The sequence below is a fragment of the Jaculus jaculus genome, chromosome 2 (assembly GCF_020740685.1).
Source record: "Jaculus jaculus isolate mJacJac1 chromosome 2, mJacJac1.mat.Y.cur, whole genome shotgun sequence".
NCBI lineage: Eukaryota > Metazoa > Chordata > Mammalia > Rodentia > Dipodidae > Jaculus > Jaculus jaculus.
Window position 1 is genome coordinate 105,041,882 of NC_059103.1, and position 25,268 is coordinate 105,067,149.

The 25,268-nt window shown below is 39.3% G+C and overlaps 1 protein-coding gene across 1 annotated transcript; it reads left to right on the plus strand.

Moving 5' to 3' along the window:
• The first annotated feature begins 1,784 nt into the window (after positions 1-1,784).
• Positions 1,785-14,505, plus strand: LOC101616641 (alcohol dehydrogenase 1). The gene is made up of 9 exons (XM_004661638.2): positions 1,785-1,830; positions 4,308-4,409; positions 5,313-5,451; positions 7,885-7,972; positions 8,062-8,281; positions 10,653-10,913; positions 12,649-12,784; positions 13,328-13,466; positions 13,985-14,505. The coding sequence occupies exons 1-9, from the start codon at positions 1,813-1,815 to the stop codon at positions 14,007-14,009; spliced, it is 1,128 nt and encodes a 375-aa protein (XP_004661695.2). The 5' UTR covers positions 1,785-1,812; the 3' UTR covers positions 14,010-14,505.
• The last annotated feature ends 10,763 nt before the right edge of the window (positions 14,506-25,268 follow it).

The following is a 25,268-nucleotide window of genomic DNA, read 5'->3' on the forward strand; positions in this document are numbered from 1 at the left end:
CTGAGCTTCTCTTACCTCATCTGTAAAATGGGTGAGCTAACTCTCCTTGTCATGTTACTATTAGGGTTATATTTGCTGATGTAGGAAAACACCCAATAAAGTTCTAGAAATGTTATAGGTTTCAATAATTTCCAATGAAATTAAGAATTAGCTACCAAATATTAAGATTTCAAATTATTTCTGATACTCTACCATGTCCACCTACTATTCTCTATGCACAAAGATCCAGTGAATCTTTCAAGTGTGTTGGGTCTAATGAAATCCTAACTACCCTCTAGACTACCACAAATAAAGGTAGATGGGAGATCCTGGTGACTATTCTATAGAGGAGATGCCTGTTCCATGAACATGTGATTCTTATATGACTCTAAACTCGCATAATTAAAGTTAGACACGATTGTTTCCTTGACAACTCTACAGAAATATACAATGTGTATTAATAGACTATATCTAATTAAGACGTTATAAGCAGTGTGGCCCCTGAGAACTAGTAGAAAACTCAAGAAAATAAAATTCAAACTCAAATTCTCTTTCCTGAGTTCATGACATTAAATAAAGGACAACAGAAATGTCCAATTGAATTTTTTGTCCAATTTATAGAACAGTCATTCTTTAGCTTCTAACTCAAGTGTCTGTTCTATACAAAGCCTCTTCTGAGTCTGTCACAATGACCCCTTGATATAGACTCAGTATGCAGGCTGCCTTGCTTACCTGCAGCCTCTCTCCCCAAATATATTATAAGCCTGTTTTCATCAATTGTAGCTATTACTCATTGAGGATTCTATCTACCAGGCTACATGAGAGGTATTTTACATGGATCGTATTTACATTAGTTTTAACATGATACCGTTATTCATCTTCATCCTACAGATAAGGAAATTACACCAAGAACAATCCTAAGGGGCACACTATAACCATGGCCTCTTGGCAGGCACAGAGGCCATCTTTTCCTCATGACTGCCACCCCTGGACCATGACTAACACGAGTGCATAATGACTGCTGCTGATCAGCAGAAAGGCCTGGGGAGTGAGCACCTTTACTGGAAATGACTGGGTGTCTGCCTCTCTGCCACACTATGAAGAGAAGGAGAACACAATCCTCTGCCCAAAGCGCTGTCTACCCTCCTTTATTCTTTATTATTTATTCTGCCTCCTCACTCCTCCTCCTTTCTAACTGCACCCACCACATGTATTGAATGTTACAGCTTTCAGCTGACAAGAAAAACAGAACTCTGGGCTGGAGTTGGAGATGGCTTAGTGGTTAAGCACTTGTCTGCAAAGCCTAGGGGCCCTGGTTCGAGGCTCGATTCCCTAGGACCCACGTAAGCCAGATGCACAAGGGGGCACAGGCATCTGGAGTTTGTTTGCAGTGGCTGAAGCCCTAGTGCGCTCTCTCTCTCTCTCTCTCTCTCTCTCTCTCTCTCTCTCCCTCTCTCTCTCTTTTTCTCTGTCTCTCTCCCTTCCTCCCTGTCTGTCTGTTGCTGTCAAATAAATAAGTGAAAATAAACAAAAAGAGAAAAGCAGAACTCTGACCTCAGTGCAAGTGAGAGTGGGAAAGTGGACTGAAAGAGGGGGAGAAAAGCTGTGTAAGAAAATATTTAACCTAATGAAAACAAAATGTGTAAAATTGTCACATTGCAAAATCAAGTTTTGCATAAGAGTTCAGTGCCTTATGAATCTGATGGGTGTGGCTTAAAAATCTAGATCACATGTGGGACCAGCTGACACTCTAGCAAACAAAATATGTGTACTTGTGCTGAGAAGTCCACAGAGATCCATCTGTCTCCTGGTCTGCAGAGAGGATACAGCAACATGAGCACAGCAGGAAAAGTAAGCAAAAAAAAGATCTTACTGTTGAAAATATATTCTTATTAGCATACAAAAGACATGATTTTGATGGATCAGCTCAAACTGATACCTAAATTAGAAGTGATATGCAATGAAATACAAAGTATGATATATTCTATCATGTATGATGTATATTGAACTAAAATGGAAATAAAGCATTACTAAAATATTTAACAAAACATAAGAATCTGGGTCTGTTGAAGTTTTTTTTCCTATGTTAAATTTGCAGTGCAGTGAGAATTTATTCCAAGCCAATTGTGACTAACGTTTAAAGTTAAAAAGGTATTTAATCAAAAACCTTTAGTTATATTAAGATACAAATAATTTAAACTGTGATACTTTGTAATCATAGTCTTTTTATGAAACAAGAAAGTTAAGTCTGACAAGAGTTTTATGAGAGGAATTTGATTTAGAGAACTTTGAAATATCTTTCTAACCTTTCTACAAAATTTTTGACAAAAGGCATGCCGATTTCAAAGTATTAGATTCACCAAAGGTAAGAAAGACTGTCAATATGCAAATTGCGAAGTTAAGAGAAGTTCATTGAGCAACTCTTGAAATTTCTATAGAAATTCTATAGAACAGTGTTTTGTCTGTTGAAAATCTCCTAATTTTACAAAAAACATTAATTATAAAAATTAAATCACTTGTTAGCTATGAGAATATGAATATTTGGTTCTAAGTTTTCCATAGATTTATACTTATTTGTTTAATCTGCTTAAGGCAGAGAAGCACATGCAGTCATGCAGTGCAATTAATCCAACTGTGCAATTATGGTTTAATTAATTGTTAAGCCTGCATTTCTGCCAGTACATGGGCTATCTTAGGAGTGAGTCAAACAGTACCACAGCTCACAATAACAATGTTGAGAATTTCTGAGATTTCTATATACACTGTGTGACATAGCAATCCTATGATGCTAAGATTCCCTGGAAACATAAATTGCCAGTTACCAATATTCTATTAGATTCACTCATTCATTACTGGTTAGTCTTTAGAAAGCCATATTTCATTTCAAAATAAGAATAGTAAAAAGAAGCAGAAACTAAATTTAGCTTAGAAGAAATAGTGAATTCATAAAACAAAATTATATAATAGGTAATCAATGCTCTTAGATGCAATGGTCAGTTACAGCTCTGTGATTATTTTTGGTTTGTGTTTACACAGGAAAGTAATGATAATGTTTGTCAGGCATGGCACTGCGTTCCTGAAATCTCAGGACCAGGGAAGTTAAAAAGAAGGATCAAGGTTCAGACCCTCCCACAAGAACCAAGGCTTGGGGATGCAGTTCAGTGATGCAGCACTTGTCTAGTATAAATAAGGTTCCGGGTTCAGTACCCAGCACTAAAAAATATACTCATGATTGTAATTTAGAATTAAATTTACAAGCCACAAGTTGTGGCTAAATAAGCAATTTCAGAATATTATTGGGAATTTGGAATAAACACCTTTGGAGGCAAAACAACAAATACATAAAAATGACCTCAATGTGGTGCTGGGCAGATGGGTCAGCAGATAAAATACTTGCCACTGAAGTCAGAGTACTATTAGATCCCAGGTTTCATGTAAAAGCTGGAAGCCATGGCAGGCCTGTTCGTTTGTTTGTTTGTTTGTTTTGAGGTAGGGTCTCACTCTAGCCCAGGCTGACTTGGAGTTCACTATGGAGTCTCAGGGTGGCCTTGAACTCATGACAATCCTCCTACCTCTGCCTCCGAAGGGCTGGGATTAAAGGCGTGCACCACTATGCCCAGCTTGCCATGGCCTACTTCTGTCATTCCAGCTAGCTGATGGTAACAGAAGACAGTATTTCCTGAAAGCTTGCAGACTACTGAGCAAAAGCAGCAATGAGCAATAATGACAGAAACAGACCTTGCCTCAAAAAGTGAGGTAGAAAGCAAGGACCAACACCCAAAAGTTGCCTTCTGACATCCACACATGTGCACATGCATACAAACATGCACAACCCATGCCCAAGTTTTTGTAAAAGATGGCTTCAAAAACTATATATTCCACTTCATCTCAGTGCATGACATTCAATTACATTTTTTTGTCCTTGTGTTAAGGTTTCACATGTTTTTAAAAGGCATTTTCAGGGCTGAGGAGATGTTTTAGACATTAAGCCACTTGCCTGCAAAGCCTAGGGACCCAGGTTCCATTCCCCAGTACCCATGTAAAGCCAGATGCACAAGGGGGCACATGCATCTGGAGCTTGTTTGCAGTGGCTGGAGGCTCTCGTGTACCCACTCTATCTCTATTTGCCTCTTCCATTCTCTCCTTCTCTCTCTCTCAAATTAATAAATGAAATATTTATTACAAATTTATTTTCATTCTTGTAATACATAAGTGTTCATTTCTATGTAACATCTTTTGGGTGCCAGACCTGGGGATTGATATTGCATGTATAAAGTAGAAAAGGCATAACCCATGACTTCACGAGCATCACCATTCTTCTTTTCCAGGTAATTAAATGCAAGGCAGCTATACTGTGGGAGACAGGGAAGCCCCTCTCCATCGAAGATATAGAAGTTGCACCTCCCAAGGCTCATGAAGTTCGCATTAAGGTGAAACTCTTTTCCAACTTCTATTTAAATTTAAGTTTTAAAAAAGCTATTCAAAATGGAAACAACCAGAAATCATTAATAGTCCTTTTACATGATTATCCAGACAATGAATTACAGTTTCTGTAAAGCTAGCTATAAATATAAATCGTTAGCTAGGTGTGGTGATGCATGCCTTTAATCCCAGCACTCAGGAGGCAGAACTAAGAGGATTGTTGTGAGTTTGAGTTCAGCATGAGACTACATAGTAAATCCTAGGTCAGCTCCCCGATAGATAGATAGATAGATATATATATGTTTAACTTTTTGAAGTGACTAAGGAAAATATGTATCATAATCCTAATAAAACTTTAAAAAATATTCATGAGCTTGTATAAAAGCAAAATGATTTCAAAATCAGTTAATATTAGATATTTTCCTGGTGTTAATTTCCAATTTCCACTTTCATAAAATAGCATTCACTTTATATATTATAAAACAACAAATATAGGATAAATAATTTCATGGGATCAATTATCCTAAGTTGCTTAATTTGGGAAAAGAAGATAGATGAAAGCATATGAGAATCTTGAAAATAAAGTGAATATTTTCCTTTGGAAAGAGTAAGAATTATTAGCAAGACCCCTCCATGCTCCATTTTAAGCACAATGTCATAAAAATGTGTCTGTTCAGCCTGGTGTGGTGGCATACGCCTTTAATCCCAGCACTCGGGAGGCAGAGGTAGGAGGATGGCTGTGAGTTCAAGGCAACCTGAGACTACATAGTGAATTCCACGTCAGCCTAGGCTAGAGCAAGACCCTACCTCAAAAAAACAAAAATAAATAAATAAATAAATAATAGTGTTTGTTCAATCCTCTGAGCACCATGATCTTTGGTAGATCTAATCATCTTCTCTCTGGTCTGTAGATGGTAGCCACAGGAATCTGTCGCTCAGATGACCATGCGATTGTTGGAAACTTCCTCACCCCTCTTCCTGCAATTATAGGCCATGAGGGAGCTGGCATTGTGGAGAGCATTGGAGAGGGAGTAACTACAGTCAAACCAGGTACAGAAGTCACTGTCAGGGCTTGTGTTTGGGTTCAGTATCCCAGGATATGAGGAAACTGAAGCTGTGAGAACTGTAAAAGTTGGATCAGGCTCTAGACTAGCTCTTTGAAGTCAGGATCGCATTGCTGTCAGAAAACACCTGACCAAGAGCAGATTGTGGGACAAAAAGGGCTTATTTTGGCTTACAGAATGGAGGGGAAGCTCCATGATGGCAGGGGAAAACAATGGCATGAGCAGGGGGTAGACATCATCTCCTGGCCAAAATCAGATGGACAACAGCAACAGGAGAGTGTGCCAAACACTAGCAAGGGGAAGCTGATTATAGCACCCATAAGCCCACCCCCAACAATACACTGCCTCCAGGAGGATTAAATTCCCAAATTGCTGTCAGCTGGAGACCTAGCATTCAGAACACCGAAGTTTATGGGGGACACCTGAATCAAACCATCACAGGCTCCCGCTTCCCATCTTCCTGCCTGACTCAGTCATACTGCCTTCACCTAGTCATTGATGCCAGGGGTCAGATTAGAGCCTCGGGACTGAGGTCTAGAGATACAGTGGCTGTCAGGAAGGAGTTCATACGCTAACAGCATCCATGCAAGTGTTGCCAAACCCTGTCTTTTTTCTAGAACCAATCAGAACTACAAATGGGACCAGGAACAAAATGCAAGTGTAAACTGTAGGTCTTTAGACCACTGTTTGGAAACGGGGCTAAGCTTACAGAGTGAAGGCTGTGAGGCTGACTGGGTCAGCATGGCCTGTTCTTGGGTGAAAAGTGGAGCTTCCTCATTCATTCATTCCTTCTTCCTGTGGGGCTTTCTTTCTTGACCACAGAGCAAACAGCACAGACTAGATAAGAAGAAATGACAGCAGAAAGTAGCCAGCCACAGTGGCATTTTCATTAACTTTCCACATGATTAAAAGTCGTTGCTATAAATTACTAATTATTTTATTACCCATGAGTTAATTTAAGTTAATTTAATTGTTAATATATTTGCAAAGGTAAAAGATGAATAAAAAAACTTCCATGCTAGCATCCCCACATAAAAGTCATAAAACAGTAGGTCAGCCATTTTCTGATAGGTAACATAAATAAAAAATGAAAAATACGTATAATTCTAAAAAGATCACTTTACCCAGTATATCCACTCTGCTTGCTTCCAAATAATTAAACTGTGAATAGAAAATTAGAGAATAAATAATTTAGTTGAAGTTCGTATTTCCTTTAGTTGAAAGAAATAATAAAATGTCACCTTACATTGCACTCCTATGCTCCCTACAGCAGGAAAAATAGATAATGCGTACATTATTATATAAAAACAACTGGGAGTCAGTTTTTACTCTAAAAGAAAATATGTTGGGGCTACAGAGATGGCTCAGTGTGGAAGAGCACTTACCATGGAAGCATGTAGACCTGAGTTTGATGCCTAGCACCCACTTAAATGGGCAGGCATGGCCACACATCTCTATAATCCCAATGCTGAGGGCGCAAAGACAAGAAGATCACTGGAGGCTCTCTGCTCAGCCAATCCAACTTAAAAAAAATGGAGATTTCTAGGTTCAGTGATAGACTGTGTGTCAGGAAAATAAGGTGGAAGAGCAATAGAGGAGTCCTTCACATGCATGTGGACATGGCACACACATTTGCACACATGCACATGCAATATACACACAGACATCACATACTGCATGTGTGTGCACACACCAAAACAAAAAGGAAAATACCAATTCACTGTTAAGAGTTGAATGTTTTCAAAGCAATTTCTAGAATCTTATCACATTTTTATTAGTTTTCCTCAAAAAAAAAAAAAAACAGGATGATTTAAAAAGTGCTCACTTCATAATAAGTATATTTGATTTATTTCAAAAAACAAAAAAGAGCACTTTATCAGAATTCTTTTTCATTTTAAACCATAACCTTTTACATAAAAGTTTAAACCATAAACTTTTACATAAAAGTATGTTTTTATGTAAAAATATGTATTATATTCTTTATTATTTTCTGTGTATTTTAGTTTAAACTACTATACAAAATATCAGCTCTCCCAACATCCAGCACTATAATTTATATTTATATGCACAGTGAGAGTGTTCAAGGTTTGATTAATTGGGGAGTGAACAAGAAGATGTGGCAAAGCCACCAGGAAAAACCAAGGCACACACCTAATTGTTAATCCAGAGGAAATTCAACATTTTGGTTCATGTTGTTTCCTACATTTTCCTTGCCTCTTTGCTACTCTTGAATGTATATGAACCCACACGTATAACAGCAGTTGGCAGGCAGTGACCAACGACGTAAGTATGATTGGACCCTATCTCTTGGAGACTTTTCCCAAAGACCCATTCCATTCCTCTACATGTAAGTTTTACCTTCTTGTGTTATTAATTCCTGGATAGAAAGTTAAGTAAATTTTGTTCTGTCCTCCTCCAGGTGATAAAGTCATCCCGCTCTTCAGCCCCCAGTGTGGAAAATGCAGACTGTGCAAGCACCCGGAAAGCAACTACTGTGCAAAAAGCAAGTAGGTTTCTAGCAGTTTCCTGCAGTTTCTAAGCTTGCGCATTGGTTGTGCTCGGGTTTCATATCCATCACGTGTCTGTGTCTAACCAGTTTGAAAAACCCACGGGGGACCTTGTTGGATGGCACCAGCAGATTCACCTGCAGGGGGAAGCCCATCAACCACTTCATCAGCACCAGCACCTTTGCGCAGTACACCGTGGTAGATGAGATCGCAGTAGCCAAAATCGACGCAGCTTCGCCCCTGGAGAAAGTCTGCCTCATCGGCTGTGGGTTCTCCACTGGTTACGGCTCCGCAGTCCAAGTTGCCAAGGTAAGATGGACCGTGGCCCCCAACGCAACTACCCTCACAGTCAGGAGCCTCGTGGGAAGCAATTGCTCACAGGCACCAAAGAATACAGCATGTTCAGAGGTTTGCGGTGTTGATTCAATTATTAATAGAGAAGTAATTCCAGGAGAAATTTGAAAGGATGTTTTAGAAATTTCATCTGTTTATTACAGGTAAACATGCTATTGCTACTTAGCTAAGAAAAATAATTTCCCTTCAATAGTTACTCTATTTTCTTCTTTATGTATTGACTACATTTTAGGATCAGGAACTCATTTAGATGATCATTCTATAATTAGAGAGAAACTAATCTGAAACTAATCAGTGTATGTTCTGTTGGGTTCTGACACAGACAAAATAAATGCAGTGAAGGTTGGCTTTTACTCCCAGGATTTCAAGCGTGTCATGAAGCCTTTCCTGATACACCTCTCAATCCAGGGTCACCACTCTGTGGATCCCAGGAAGAAAGCAATGCTTCTTTAGAAACACGCTGATTCCACTGGTCATGAGATCTACCTGCATATCTTCTCCCCCACCATGAACACACACACATGGGCACACATACACAATCACCCATACTTTGTATACAGTTCAGACAGTCGTTTTTGAAAACCTTGTCTCTCCCAAAGAGTGAAAATCTAGTATGTCTTTCATTTTTGTGTGTATTCAAATTTACTGTTCATATGTGTAGGGTGCGGGGAGGTGCCCATGCGTGTGTGTGGAGGCTTGAATGCATTATTCTTTAGGTATATTGTCCACTTCCTTTAGAGATAGGGTCTCTTATGGACCTGGAGGCCAATACTTAGGCTACACTAGCTGGCCATTAAGCTCCATGGATCCACCTGTTTTTATCTCCCCAACACTGGGAGTGCAGGCATGTGTGTGTACCACTACCTAACATATTACATGGATATTGGCAAGCAAATTCAGGCCCTCATGTTTGTGAGGCAAGTACTTTACTAAGCTATCTCTTCAGCCCATTATTTTGCATTTTATGAAACTAAGATCTAGAAACCTCAAAGGCTATTTGCCCTAAATTTTTACTATGAAAGCAGAGACTAGAACATATTTCTCAATTTTGCCATTGAATCTGAAACCATAGTACATAGTAGTTATCATTGTTAATCATAATCATGAGCTGTGAGGCTTTCTAAGTAAGGTAGAAAGATTATACTCATAGCATTTAATGATATTTGGAGAATGCATAAGGAAATGCACACCCCTCAGGGAAAATAACAATGAGCTTTCTTAGGACAGGAGATTAGGTTTATTAAATAGTCTTTACATAATTAAAGCAGCATAGAGCCTATCACTTCCCAATTTCTGTAATTTTAGCCCCAAATACAATTAAGTCTTGTGTGTGATTGCCTCATCTGTTTTAGCAGTTGGTCTAAAATGAGCCTACCTACAAGCAGACACCAAGAATTCTCATATTAGTGGGTTTCATTCATTATTAAAATATAGATCAGCTTTTTGTTACAGTATTATTCATTTATTCATTTTAAAGATCAGGGATAAAGACCCACAAAAATTACATTGGTCTCAAGCTATATTTTCTTTCTTTCTTTCCTTGTTTTTTTTTTTTGGTTTTTTGAGGTAGTGTCTCACTCTAGCTCAGGCTGACATGGAACTCACAATGTGCTCTCAGGGTGGCCTCGAACTCATGGCAATCCTCCTACCTCTGCCTCCCGAGTGCTATGATTAAAGGCGTGCACCACCATGCCAGGCTACAAGCTATGTTTTCTTAACATGACCTGTCATTCTCTGTTTAGGTTTTGCTGTAAGTGGAGGATGACTCTTATTTTTCACAGCTAACTTCTGCTCTCATTACCTTGATGTGACTAAGAATTAATGAACCATGAACAGAGTTAATGATTCTGATTGGATTATTTTTTAGTTTCCTAGAGTAACACTGACTACTCATTTTATTTATCCTAAATTGCTTCTGTGTATGTATAAGATACTTTCAATGGATTTATGCTATTGAGAGTCTCTTGAAGATTAGAGTCATTGATATTTAGAGCTTGAAAATCATTCATTCCACTGGGTCCCAACTTGGGTTCCACATTGGGATGACCTAGAAATTCCACCTCACAGATTCTCATTTGATTGGTATGAGCTGTGATCTGTATAACACACCTCTCCAGATAAGTCTAATATGTAGCAAGGTTTGAGACCCACTTACCTGGTTCAACCCTTTCAATTCAAACATGAAGTAACTATAGCCAAAAAGAGGCTTGATAGCAAGTGGGAATGAAGTCTGAGTACCTCATGATATCAGATAAAGCATGACACTTTATACAGTTTGGGTACTTCCTAAGAATGACTATTTTGTTTTTATATTTTCTGGAAACAGGTCACAAAAGGCTCCAGTTGTGCTGTGTTCGGCCTGGGTGGAGTTGGCCTGTCTGTCATCATAGGCTGTAAAGCTGCGGGCGCAGCCAGGATCATCGCAGTGGACATCAACAAAGACAAATTTGCAAAGGCCAAGGAGCTAGGTGCCACTGAGTGCATCAACCCTCAAGACTACAACAAACCTATCCAGGAGGTGCTTCAGGAAATGACTGATGGGGGTGTGGACTTTTCATTCGAAGTCATTGGTCGGCTGGACACCATGGTATGTACTTGAGGTTGCTACTTCTGCCTTCTAGAGAAAGCTTCTGGCAGCAGAATATAAATATTACATGTAAATATATGTTCACAATGATGATTTTTCCATCCTCTGCTTGTTGCTTGGGTTGTATAATTTATTGTTCTGAGAAATCATTCTGTGAAGCTCCAGTGGCACAATTGGTTCACATACGGTACTTAAACAGAAATCCTTCTGTCAGCTAAGAACATTTATTTCAAGTTATAATTCTCCCATAATGAGGAACAGTTTGTTTCTTGAGTCATTGCAAATTAACTTTGATTTTTAGTAACAACCATTCACCAAGCAAATATAAATACAAAATACCAGCACTCGGGAGGCAGAGGTAGGAGGATTGCCGTGAGCTCGAAGCCACTCTGAGACTACATAATTAATTTCAGGTCAGCCTGGACCAGAGTGAGACCCTACCCCTACCTCAAAAAACAAACATATATACATACATACATATATATACACATACATACATACATATATATATGTATGTATGTATGTATGTATGTATATATGTATATATGTATATGTATATGTGTATGTATATATACATACATACAAGTTCTGATCTTAAGCTGGCAAATTTTATTTTCTTCCACATTTGTCTCAAATATTATTCAATATTTTAAACTAAGCAGTCTGGTTGTTTTTTTTCCAATTGTCATCATGAGCCAAACAGAATAATGAGCAACTTTGTGTCAAATATTGTTAGCGATGGCAAGAGGCCCTGTCTCAAAGAAGGTGTAACACATCTCCTGGAATTTGAGTTCTGACCTCTACACAAGCACCACACCACACACATCTGTGTAAATAAATAAGTAAATAAATACCTAAAGACATAAATACTTTGTTAAAGCCCATACAACATTAAAGACTTGAAAAAAAGCATCTAACATGTGTCCATTGTGGGTATGAACTGTAGGATAGAGATGGCTAAGTGGACAAGAGGCAACTTTTGGAACAGTTCTGTTTTTTTGGTTTTTTGAAGTAGGGTCTCACTCTAGTCCAGGCTGACCTGAAATTCACTATGTAGTCTCAGGGTGGCCTTGAACTCACAGTGATCCTCCTACCTCTGCCTACAGAGTGCTAGGATTAAAATTATGCACCACCACGCCCAGCTCAAGAGGCAATTTTTGATCATGTGATCATTGTATCTTGCTTACCACCAAAATACCCAGCTCAGAGTACTAGGTTCAAAACACCTACTTAATGAATAAGTGAAAACTCAATGAACCAACCCAAAGATTGTCTTGGGATTATGTGATGATCAAACAGTATCCTTTTTAGAGGTCACAAGTTTTACTCATTTTTGTAATGGTATTTACCTTTTTTTTTTTTTTTTTTTTGGTTTTTCAAGGTAGGGTTTCACTCTAGTCTAGGTTGACCTGGAATTCAAGTTGTATTCTCAGGGTGGTCTTGAACTCATGGCAATCCTCCTACCTCTACCTTCTGAGTGCTGGGAATAAAGGTGTGAGCCACCATGGATATTTACTTTTTATTGATTATAAGAATTAAATATACATAAATTCATCCATCTACTCCTTCATTCAAAAAATAATTTTTAAGCATTTTTGAAACATCCCAGGCACAATGAGGAATGTAGCAATGAAAGATATAATTTCTTCCCTCCACACAGTCTCCATCCAACTATGTCCATAGTACATGAAACTGTACAGTGAGTAAGAATGCTAAATATTGGTTTTTATTTCAGACTTCTGCGCTGTTATGCTGTCAAGAGTCATGTGGTGTAAGTGTCATTGTGGGGGTGCCTCCTGGTACACAGACTCTATCAATAAGTCCTATGCAGCTGCTAACTGGACGCACCTGGAAAGGAGCAATATTTGGTGGTAAGAAGTTACCTGTGTGCATCAGGTTATTGTTAACACCCACTTCCCATAAGGTCAGGTTTTGAAAGGCAATGTGGTGAAAACAAATTAAAGTCCCTGTTTTATCTGTAGCCACCAAAACAAATAAATATAGAAAATCCCAAGACAGTTTTCTCCAGAGTCTACAAGAAGTAGCACCTTTCAGCACTGGCTCTTTTCATACTGGTGACTACATAAGACCTCAGAATTCCTCACAGGACACAGAAATCTAAACAACAATTCAGACATTGCCCAAATATGGATATCTGCTTAATTTGGAAATTGGCTTTGGGTGTGAGTATCTGTGCTATCTAGGAAAGAATCAGTAAGGGAGCTCACGCAAGGGAAGGACTTTAGTTTATCAGGGCAGTGTGTTGTGAAAATGTAAAGTCATGCAAAGGACATTTGAAGCACTATGTCTGTTATGTACCTGTTTGGAATACAAGCATTGCTATGAGCTCTTTTCATTCTCCTAATATTCCCACTTACACTGCTCGACTCAAATAATGATTATTTGCCTTTCAGGCTTTAAGAGTAAAGATTCTGTTCCCAAACTTGTGGCTGACTTTTTAGCCAAGAAGTTTCCATTGGAACCATTAATAACCCATGTTTTACCTTTTGAAAAAATAAACGAAGGATTTGACTTGCTTCGCTCTGGAAAGAGGTAAACTTTAGTTTTCTTTTGTGGTTAGAGGATCGGCTAACAGGAAAACAGAAGGGATCAGAAAAACTCAGAGTTCCTTGCATGTAGGTGTATGTGACCCAGGACAAGTTACAAAACGAAGTCTCCATTTTTATGACCTCTGCAATGGGAATGATATGAGAGCCTGCCTCATAGTGTTGTTGTTCAGGTTGAGTTTTAAGTGAGATAATACTTGAAAAGCTTCTACTAAAGGCATGACAAATAGCAAGAGCCTATTACATGTTGTATTACCCATTGTTACAATTCTTTTGTTTGTGCACATGTGGGGGGGGTAGTGGGGCAGGACTGGAGGAAACATAAGAGAGAGCTGATCAGAATGGATTGCTTTTCTCCTCACTTGGCCTTCATGCACAGGGAAGGGAGTGGAGTGGCTGGGAACACAGATGCATTTTCTGTGGTGTACATCATGTGTTTTGTTCACTCACATGGTGAGTGTGAATTATGAAAATGTGAAAACAATCTTTTATTTTCTATTCCAGTATCCGTACCATTCTGACCTTCTGAGACTGTCCAGCTGCCTTTCCTTGAAGCAGACTTCTGCCTCCTCCAGAGCACAGAATCCAGAGCACTGGCTGGAAAGCATCAATGATCCTGAGCTTTGGAAACATAATCAATAAAATTCTTATGCAAGCTTTCCAAAAGAAACTGACATTCCGATGAAATCATTTTTTAAGCAAATGTTTAAAATCAAAGTGAGACTCTTGAGGCCCAGCTGGGGAACTTGGGAGTACTCAGCTGTCTTTCCTAGTCCTTTGACATAGGTCATCTGTCCCACTATAGAAAAATGTCTTCTGTGACGTGTTTTCTATCTTCTGAAACTTTAGTCACTGAAACTCAGTGGAGAGATCTTCTTCCCTTAACATACATATGATAGCTCTTGTGTGCAAAGTCTTCCTCCTCTACCTCTCTGTCCACTGTGTTTTCTTAGCATTTGGATAGAGTTGTGTTTACACTAGAGAACATATAAATCAGAGAACTCCCCAAGGAATTTCTTAGTAACTCAAAGGAAATGTGGCAGATTTTCTCATAGTGGCGTGCCCTTACTGCTATTATGCTATGTTGTGTGTAATGAGCGGTAACTCTGAAATGCTAACTTAACACTTCCAAAATTAGAACATGAATAAAAAAGAATGACACAGAGAGCTCTGGATTATCCCTATGACACTTACCAAGTCATGGAATCTTCTCTAGGTCTAGACCATTGCTGTGACACAATTCCTAGAACAGTACTCCAAAGCTGATGTAAAAGAAAGTCTGTGTGACAATTCCACACTTCCACACCTGAGTAGTCATGCTGCTAGCAAATGCTTGTCTCACCTCAAACATTCTGTTGTAACCTCTGTTGAATGCTAAAAATGGAACAATTTTATCAAAGTACATTAAATTCTATTTGCCTGTCAAATACCTAACAATATTCAAGAAGTAGATCATTGCATGAAAAGAAATAAAAAACAATGGGAAAGAATAAAATTTGAATGGGCAGCAGCAATAAGAGTCGAATAGGTGCAGTATAGCTGGGGTCAATAGTCTTGACTAGAGGAAGGTCATATATGTAGATTTGGATTGTTCATTTCATTCCAAGGACCAGAAAATGATCTGCACAGCACTGTGACAATTACCAAGAGAAACCAGAGATGGCTCAATAGCTCACAAGCTAATGCAGAACAATTGGGGGGGGGGGGTACTGGATTCTGTGCCTCAGCTTGCTCCTTCAAGCATCCAACATGTCAGCAAACAATGTCATAGCTTTATTATTCTGCAAAAGCATGTCAGACAGATATCTCCCTAGATAATTCCTATCTAATATGATATTCTCACCCAGAAATTAGCAATTAACACCTAGTTAGTTACCTTAAGGAAATAAAACTATAGTTTTGAAACATAGATTTTTACATTTGATATTAGCCAAAAGGCTGAGAAGTGATGAAACATAGATTTTTCGTTGAGTGGAAATGTAAACTATACACGCCACCTAAGCAGTGCCATGTTGTAGGGTAGATGGGAGGAAGACAGCAGGAAACACAGGCTAAGGATTCCTTCTGAATCTGAATTCAAGCCTCTGGAAATGTGAAAAAAACCAAAAGGTAGATGGAAGGTAGCTCTTCTTACTTGCCTTCATCAACAGAAAGGAATTCAAAGGCTTCTGGCTTTGGTTTTCCACAAGCTTTAAACAATGACCAGCAAGCAGTTTGGAGGAGCCAGAGACCAGTTACTTCACAGTTGCTCTCTCACCTCCCTCAGGGAGACTCAGAGAACTCACTGCTTGCCTTATGAGCACCACAGAGACCTAAGGCCCCCTGTGATTGGCCTCTTCTCCATCTCCTATGCAGGGCTGAAGAAAGAGAGGAAAAGTCAAAACAGGGAGGGCAGGACAATTACAAACTTTAACCAAAACTACCACCTAGTGGAGAAAGAGTCCATGCTGTGATGATGTTAAAGTATGAGTTCCCTTCTGCGATGATGTCGATTGCTACTTTATGCAGATCCTCCTAAATTTAAAAGATGGGGATTTATTTCATTTTCTTGAATTTCCATCTTTATTTGGTGTGAGATATTTTTCACTTGTTCCTTGACAATTTCATACATGTGCATATTGTATTTTAACCATATGCACTCCCATTACTCTCTCTTCTCCTCCTCCCACGGCCACTAACCCGCTTCTTCCTACAACTTAGCAGTGGCTATGTCACTGAACAGAATGACTCCCCCAGCAACCAAATTGTCAATAGCTCCTCAGAGTGAAGTGAGGTCTCATGAGGCCCTCTGCCTCCATGGTGTGTGGGGAGGAATTTGAAGGGAAAGCTTGGAGGGTGGGGGGGGGGGGCGGTGATGGGAGGCACACACCAGACCAGGGATTTAACTGAAATCACAGAGCACTGTAGGAAATTCAGGCAGTTCTATTAATTGTGAACTTTGCCTTGAAGAATTTCTAGAGCCATGTAACAATGATTCCTGAGTTCTTTGCCAAAAAAATAATAAAATAGATTTTTTTTTCCCCTTTGGGGAATGGAATTTTTGTTAAATGTTTCTGGGCAGGTCAGGGATAAGATCAGATGGTCACATTAGAAACTCATTCTTACAATGCTAACAAGGGGGCCTCAGGGATGAGGAGAGGGGACAGCGAGAGTGAGTGAGTGGGGCTTTGGTGATGCTCAGGCTAGAGAGAAGGGCGTCTGTTTAGAGCAGCACCAGAGGAAGGAGACGTGCTGAGCAAGCTTTGGCGCAGCACTGTCAAGACCCAGGGAGCACGGGAACAAGGCTGAGCGAGCTCTGCTTCCACAGTGTCTGGCCTGACATCTCAGTTTTCCCTACAGGTCCTGTCACCGTTGTACTGAAACTAGCCTCAGGGAACGGAGTTGCAGTGCATACTTTGTAGTTGAGGAAGTGAAAAGAGGAGGACCCCTGGGGCTCATGGCCAGCCAGGCTAGCCTGATGGGTAAGTTCTAAGACAATAAGAGATGCTGTCTCAAGAAGAGGGAGGAAGGCTTGAGAGATGGCTTAGTGGTTAAAGCACTTGCTTGCAATTCTAAGGACCCAGGTGTGATGTAAACCAGATGCACAAAGTGGCACATGAGTCTGGAGTTCATTTGTAGTGGCTAGAGGCCTGGGTGCACCCATTCTCTCTCCATATCTGCTCCTCAGTCTCTCAAATAAATAAATAAATATAAAATATTTTCAAAAGGTAGAGGGGCTGGACAGTTTTCTTAGTGGTTAAAGTGCTTGCCTAGAAAGCCTAATGACCCAGGTTCGACTCTCCATTGCCCACATAAGCCAGATACATAAGATGGCACATGCATCTGGAGTTCATTTGCAGTGGCTAAAGGTCCTGGCACACCCATTCTTTCTATATATCTGCTTTGATCTCTCAAAAATAAATAAAGTAATTAAATTAAATATTTTTTTAAAAGGTGGAGGGGCTGGAGAGATGGCTCAGAGGTTAAAGTGCTTGCCTGCAAAGGCTAATAATCCAGGTTCGATTCCCCAGTCCCCATGTAAAGACAGATGCACAAAGTGACACATGGATCTGGAGTTGTTTACAAGGCTGCAGGCCCTGGAATGCCTATTCTCTCTGTCTTTTTCTCTTCTCTTCTCTCTCTCTCTTCCTATGTTTCTCTCTCCCTCCCTCCCCCCTTCTCTCTCTCTGTCTCTCTCTCTCTCTCTCTCTCTCCCCTTTAAAATAAATTTTAGAAAATTTAATAAAGGTGGACTCCTGAGGACAAAACCTGAGATTGACATGCACATGCATCTGTACACACACACACACTAGCATCAGGCTTTGTGTTGAAGACACTGGTTTTTGTCTATTTGGTGCTGCTGCAACAGTAATTTATTTTTTTTAAATCAATTGAAACTTCTTTTAATTAAAAGACCAAGGGACAAGAAGCCCCTTTGTTACAGTACATTACATATGGTTCTTTTATAGAGGAAAATAGACATCAGGGAGTCAAATGTTCTTATCTGCACCCAACTCAAGTGAACAGAAGCAAGACTTTGTCTACTAACACTGAGATTGTAATTCATCGTTACGTGCAGTGTATTATTTGGTGGACTTAATCACTTAGTGGAATTACAGAATTAGAAAAGAAGATATATAAAATCTGAACATAGTATCTATAAGCTATACAGAAAAGGTCAGGTCAGTATTTCAAGGTTTTAAAATACTGGCTTAAAATTAGCATAAAATAAAGTAAATGACTTTTCAAAATCATCTTCCATGTTGCTTCTGGTCATTGGAGAAATGGAAACTAATCTGAAAAGTACGGAATGTACTTCAAACTCCTGGATGATGGTCCCTTTATCCTTCCAAGCACATATATAAGGCATCATTTTGAAAATATCTGCTGTGAATTGGTTCCTGTGACTTCATCCATAGGTTCCACCTTAAATACTATCCCACCCAGAGCTCTAGGTGGCACAAGCTGGCTACTGGATAAAGTACATGAGTGCAGTAGCTCCCATAGAGAGGATTTGTGAAGTCTTCCAGCTGGCCATGTAAAACCACAGTGAAGCAGTCCTTTTAGGAATATTATCCTTTTTCTCTCTGCTGTTCACTATTCTGAATAAACAGCTTGCATAGGTAGTCCAAAACACTAATGAGAAAACATTCTTTGAATTCAAATGCAATAGGCAACTGCCTTGTCATTTGCCAGACAGTCAATAAAGTGAAGGCAAACAGGTGACCTGTCTGCATCTGCATAGTTCTTATCCATGGCCAACTCTTAGTTGGAACTGATGCCCAAAGCTTGGCCACTCTTTCTCCACACACCACCCTAAGGCCCTGTGTTCTGTTTCTAGACCAGGAGAGATCTACTGGGAAGAGGTGCCCCTCTCACCAGGAAGCTCTTCCCCTATGAAGAGTGTTCTGCGCTAGAAATGCTGAAACTCAAGCTGCAGGGTCACTGTGATTCCTGAGGTTATAGTGAAAATTACTACCCAAGAGTTCTTCATGGAAATCTTATGATGTGTGAGTTAATTTACAAATAACAAACCACATACTTTCTAATCAACACACTGTGAGGCACCCAACCTCAGCATCCCTGTCCTAACAGATCAGCATGGGGTGGGCACTGTTCAGAGACAAGTGCTTCCTTCACATACAGAGAAACAGTGGCCCAGCTGGTGTTCAGCTGGGAGCCCAGTGCACATATGGCATCCTGCTGAGTTCACAGGGCAGCAGGTCTGTTTCCAGGCAGAACTAGAATATGAGAGGCACAGGTGACAAAAACCCAGGAAGAGAAGTAGACCAAGTCGCTGTAATAGCAATGTGCTCATCACAGGAGAGAAGAGTACCTCAGAGCCTCAAAGAACCAAAATTGAGCACTTTCCAGATCATTCTCCAAGGGGAGCCCACAGGATGAAGGGTCCCAGATCTTTTCCCCAGGCAGCTCACACTGCAAGTCCTTCCAGCTTCTGACCACCAGGATGGAGGAGCAGTAAGCTGAAGGGAGGGCACAGGGCAAGCTAGGGCCCTGTCTTCATGGTCCACTTCAGAGTCCTCATCTCAAGCCCGCAGAGTCACCAGTCCATTAGCAATGGGAGCACTGTCCTCTCCCAGCTCTCATCCCATCTCAGCTCCTCTGACTCCCCGAGGTTCCTGCGGAACTGGCTTAGTTTGCCAGCATGGTCAGGAAACTTTGAGAAAAGCGTCTGCAGCTGAGCCGCCAACTCCTCAGCATCCGTGAACACCAGACCATTCTCTCCATGACTCACAAGCTCATGTAAAAAGCTTGAAACAGTAATTTATAATGAATATAAATACACTCACAGTTCTGGAAGCTGGGAGGCCAAAACCAAGGTACCATATCTGGCAAAAGCCTTCTTACTATGTTACAGCATGAGGGCAGGAGAGAGCAAAAGGGGCCAAAACCCAACCTTAAAATGGCCTTAGCCTTCTATATCCCATGGGAACAGAGCCCTCAGCCTTGAAAACCTCTGAAAATTTCTATCTCTATACTGCAAAGGCAACTAAATTTCAACAGGAGGTTTGGAGAGGTCAAACATTCAAGTATAGAAAGAATTAACTTTGGTAATGACCTTGACAAATTTGAAATATACATAGAAATTTTGAATATAATTGTCTATGCCAAGTCCAAAATTAAGAATGAGAAAATCAGTGATTGCAAGGCTACTTTTAATCATCTTTGGAGATAGAATCTCTGGAACCAGTTGAAATGGAGTCCTTATTGTCCCTTTGACTACTTTTTTATGACTAAAAATTGTTAGGTTATTCCTGTTTGAAAATTCCTTTATATGAATATCAGAAATAGAAATATTCTTTTATCTGGCAGAATATAGAACTTTCTAAATTATGTTAGTGCTTGTTTCTATTCATAAGATCTTTTCTGGTTTAAAGAGAATTAGTATTGCATTTTCAAATTTTTTCTATGCCATTCCATAAGTCAAGCACATCATCCCAACTAACATTGCTATCTCTATTCAGCAGTCTCCCTTGCATAACTTAAAAGCTCCAAACTTTCTTCCTCGCTCCTCCTGAATATTTTCTTATTAATTAAAAATAATCCATTTCTAGACATAATCAGATACACATAAAGTTAATTTGCAAAAATGCACTTAAAAATAAACACAGTTGTAGGGCTAGAGAGATGGCTTAGCGGTTAAACGCTTGCCAGTGAAGCCTAAGGACCCCGGTTAGAGGCTCGGTTCCCCAGGTCCCACGTTAGCCAGATGCACAAGGGGGTGCACGCGCCTGGAGTTCGTTTGCAGAGGCTGGAAGCCCTGGCGCACCCATTCTCTCTCTCTCCCTGTATCTGTCTTTCTCTCTGTGTCTGTCGCTCTCAAATAAATAAATAAATAAATAAATAATTTAAAAAATAAACACAGTTGTAGATGTTTGATCATATTGAAATACTTTTTAATGCATGTTGGTTTTGTGCTTCTGAGTAAAACATTACCAACAGTAAGTGCTGTGAAGAACACCCACTTACTAACACTTTCTTTAGGACAGCTGAATTGGTTTCTCTTACTGGTCTCAGCCTACATCACATCTCTTTCTGGAGACTGGGCCCTCTTTTAAAAAAATATTAATTAGACCACAGTGAGAACTTCTGGTTAAGATGGTGGAAGGAACCACACCAAAGCAGCCTGGGGGAGAAAAAGCCAAAAAAAAAAAACAGCAAAATACACTCTTCTACTAAAAAGTGAGGTGTATAAGAAATTACCACCTGTAGCAGAGAAGTAGGAGAGATCCAAGGCATCTAGAGCCCACATAGGCAGGCAGAAGCGGCTCCAGCAGCAGTGGCACCAGGTCCACGGGGCCACAGCTGCAAAGCTCGGCTTGAGCCACAGCAAAAGCCAGGTGAGGGGATTTTCCAGTCACACCACAGCTCCTCACAAACCCAAGAAAGGTGAAGAAGGTAGGACCACAGCGACCAATGGAGGAGCAGATCACAAGGTAGAGGATCATGTAGACCAGCAGGAGAACTAGAGCCACCATCCACAGCCTCCCCTCCCCCACCATCAGTGCAAACCCCAGCAAGCACCAGAGGCCTGGGGAAGGGAGATCACAGCACCCACCACCAGTGACCACAGTAGCAATCCAGTGGCCCAGCCAGCCTATTTGAACCCTCAGCACACCAAAGAGGGACCCAAGCAGGACCACACCATAAATGAGACAAAAATCATCCCCAAAGCAGGCAAACCCAACATCAAGGGTCACTATTGTGGATACTCTGAGAGTCTTAAGAGCCACACCTACCAACTTAAGCTCCTACCCTGAAGATATATAACATCAGATTGATGGATACATCTAATAATTCTGCAGCTAACTAGAAAATCCAAGCATTAAATTAATTCAAGATGCAAAAATATGTACATTATAACACAAGAAACACCAAAACTCAAGACAATATAAATCCATCAGAAAGTATTAATGTATCAGAAATGACATCCAGTGAGAATGAGTTAGAGGAAATGCCTGAGAAAGATTTCAAAAGAATGATAATAAACATGCACAAAGAAGTCAAAAAGGAAATCAAAGGAATCAAAGAAGACACAAGAAACCAATTTAATGAAATAAAGAGGTCAATACAAGACATAAATAAGGAAATAGAAGTAATAAAGAAAAACCAGTCAGAATTACTAGCAATGAGGAACACAGTTAATGAAATTTAAAAACTGTAGAAAATCTCACCAGTAGAATGGATGAAGGAGAGAACAGAATATCTAAACTAGAAGGCCAGGTGACAGATCTAATACAGTCCAACAAAGAGAAAGACAAACTAATAGAAAAGTATGAGTGGGAATTTCAAGATATTCAGACACTATGAAAAGATCAAACATAAGAATTCAGGGTATAGTACAAGGAGAAGAATTTCACTCCAAAGGCATAGTAGGCATTTTCAACAAAATCATAGCAGAAAACTTCCACCAAATCAGGAAAGAAATACCAATGCAGATACAGGAAGCCTTTTGAAAACCAATCAGACAAACGTGGAAAGAACTTCTCCTCACCATATTATAATCAAACTACCAAACGCACAAACCAAAGAAAAAAATATTGAAAGCAGTCAGAGAGAAAAATCAAGATACCTACAAAGGCAAGTCCATCAGGCTCACATCAGATTACACAACACAAACTTTAAAAGCCAGAAGGAGGGCTGGAGAGATGGCTTAGCGGTTAAGCGCTTGCCTGTGAAGCCTAAGGACCCCGGTTCGAGGCTCGGTTCCCCAGGTCCCACGTTAGCCAGATGCACAAGGGGGCGCACGCATCTGGAGTTCGTTTGCAGAGGCTGGAAGCCCTGGCGCGCCCATTCTCTCTCTCTCCCTGTATCTGTCTTTCTCTCTGTGTCTGTCGCTCTCAAATAAATAAATAAATAAAAATTAAAAAAAAAAAAAAGCCAGAAGGACTTGGAGTGATGTATTCCAAGTTCTGAAAGATAACAACTGTCAACCACAGTTATTTTATCTTGCAAAGCTACCCATTCAAATAGACAGAAAAATAAGGATATTCCACAACAAAAGCAGGCTAAAGGAATATTTGAAGACAAAACCAACTCTACAAAAAATACTTGAATATACTCTGGTTTCTCTTCAAATCGAATAAATCTTTCGCCTTTTACTAAAAAAAAAAAAGAAATACTTGAAAGAATCCTCCATGCTGAAGAGAAAGAAAAGCACACATATAAGGAACCTGAAAAAATAAGCCATACTCAAACACTAGTTAAAACAAGAGAGCAAAGGTAAAACCAGAAGAACTACAGAAAATGGCAAAAATAAATGCACACCTTTCAATAATATCTCTTAATATCAATGGCTTCAATGCCCCAACCAAAAGACATAGGTTTGCAGACTGGATTAAAAAGCAGATCCTTCAATTTGTTGCCTCCAAAAAACTCACTTATCTAAAAAGGATGGACACTATCGTAGGGTGAAAGGTTGGAAAACGGTGTTTCAAGCAAATGGACATTAAAAAAAAAAAAAAGAAAGGGTTGCTATCCTAATATCTGACAAGGTAGACTTCAGTCCAACATTAGTTAAGAGAGATAAGGAAGGTCACTTTATATTGATTAAAGGCACACTCCAACAGGAAGACATTACAATCCTAAACATATATGCACCTAATATGGGGACTCCCAGATTCATCAAACAAATGCCATTGGTCACAGATAAAACCAAACACAGTTGTAATCTCATCATTGATAGGTTATCCCAGAAAAAATAAACAGAGAGGCATCTAGATTAAATGAGGTCATAGAAAAAATGGACCTAACAGCTATCTACAGGACATTTCATCCAAATGCTGCAGAATGTATATTCTTTTCAGCAGCACATGGAACATCTCTAAAATAGACTATATATTAAAACACAGCAAATCTTAACAAATACAGGAAAATTAATGTAATTTCTTGCATTCTATCTGACCACAATGGAATCAAACTACAAATCAATAGCAAGAAAAGCTATAGAGCATACAAAAAAATCATGGAAACTAAACAATACACTACTAAGTGATGAATGGGTCAAGGAAGAAATCATAAGGGAAATAAAAAAATTCGTAGAGTCAAATAATCATGAGAACACAACATACCAAAACATTTAGGATACAATGAAAGCAGTCCTAAGATGGAAATTTATAGCTTTAAGTGCCTATGTTAAGAAATTATAAAGGTTTCAAGTAAACGACTTAATGCTTCACCTTAATCTCTTGGAAAAAGAAGAATAAGGCAAACCAAATATCAGTAGATGGGAAGAAATAATAAATATTAGGACAGAAATTAATGAAATAGAAATCAACCAACCAACCAACCAAACAAACAAACAAACAAAAAAAGCCAATCCAAAGAATCACTGAAACAAAGAGTTGGTTCTTTAAAAGGATAAAGAGGATTGATAAACCCTTAGCAAATCTGACCAAAAGAAAGAGAGAAGAGAAACAATTTAACAAAGTTAGAGATGAAAAAGGCAGTATCACAACAGAGAAATTCAAAAAAATCATAGGGACATACTATAAAAACATATACTCAACTGACTATGAAAATCTGAAAGAAGTGGATGATTTCCCTGATTTATATGACCTACCTAAATTAAATCAAGATGAGATTAATCACTTAAATAGACCTATAAAATGTGTGGAGATCCATGCAGTTATCAAAAATCTCCCAACTAAAAAAAGTTCAGCCTAAGATAGATTCACTGGTGAATTTTACCAGACCTTCAGAAAAGAACTAACACCACTGCTTCTTAAACTTTTCCATAAAATAGAAAAAGAAGGAATCCTACCAAACTCCTTCACCTTGATACCAAAACCAGGCAAAGATTGAACAACAACAACAAAAAAAAATTACAGGCCAATCTCCCTCATGAACACAGATACAAAATTCTCAACAAAATATTGACAAACAGAATATAAGAATATATCAGAAAGATCATTCAACCCGACCAACTAGGCTTTATCCCAGAGATGCAGAGATGGTTCAACATATGCAAATTGATAAATGTAATGCATTATATAAATGGACTGAAGGACAAAAATCACATGATCATCTCATTGGGTGCAGAGAAAGCATTTGACAAAATCCAACATCCTTTCATGATAAAAGTCCTATAGAGACTGGGAATAGAAGGAACATATCTCAACACAATAAAGGCTATTTATGACAAGCCGACAGCCAACATATTACTAAATGGGGAAAAACTGGAAGCTTTTCCACTAAAATCAGGAATAAGACAAGGGTGTCCACTGTCCCAACTTTTATTTAATATAGTACTAGAAGTCTGAGCAATAGCAATAAGGCAAGAGGCACA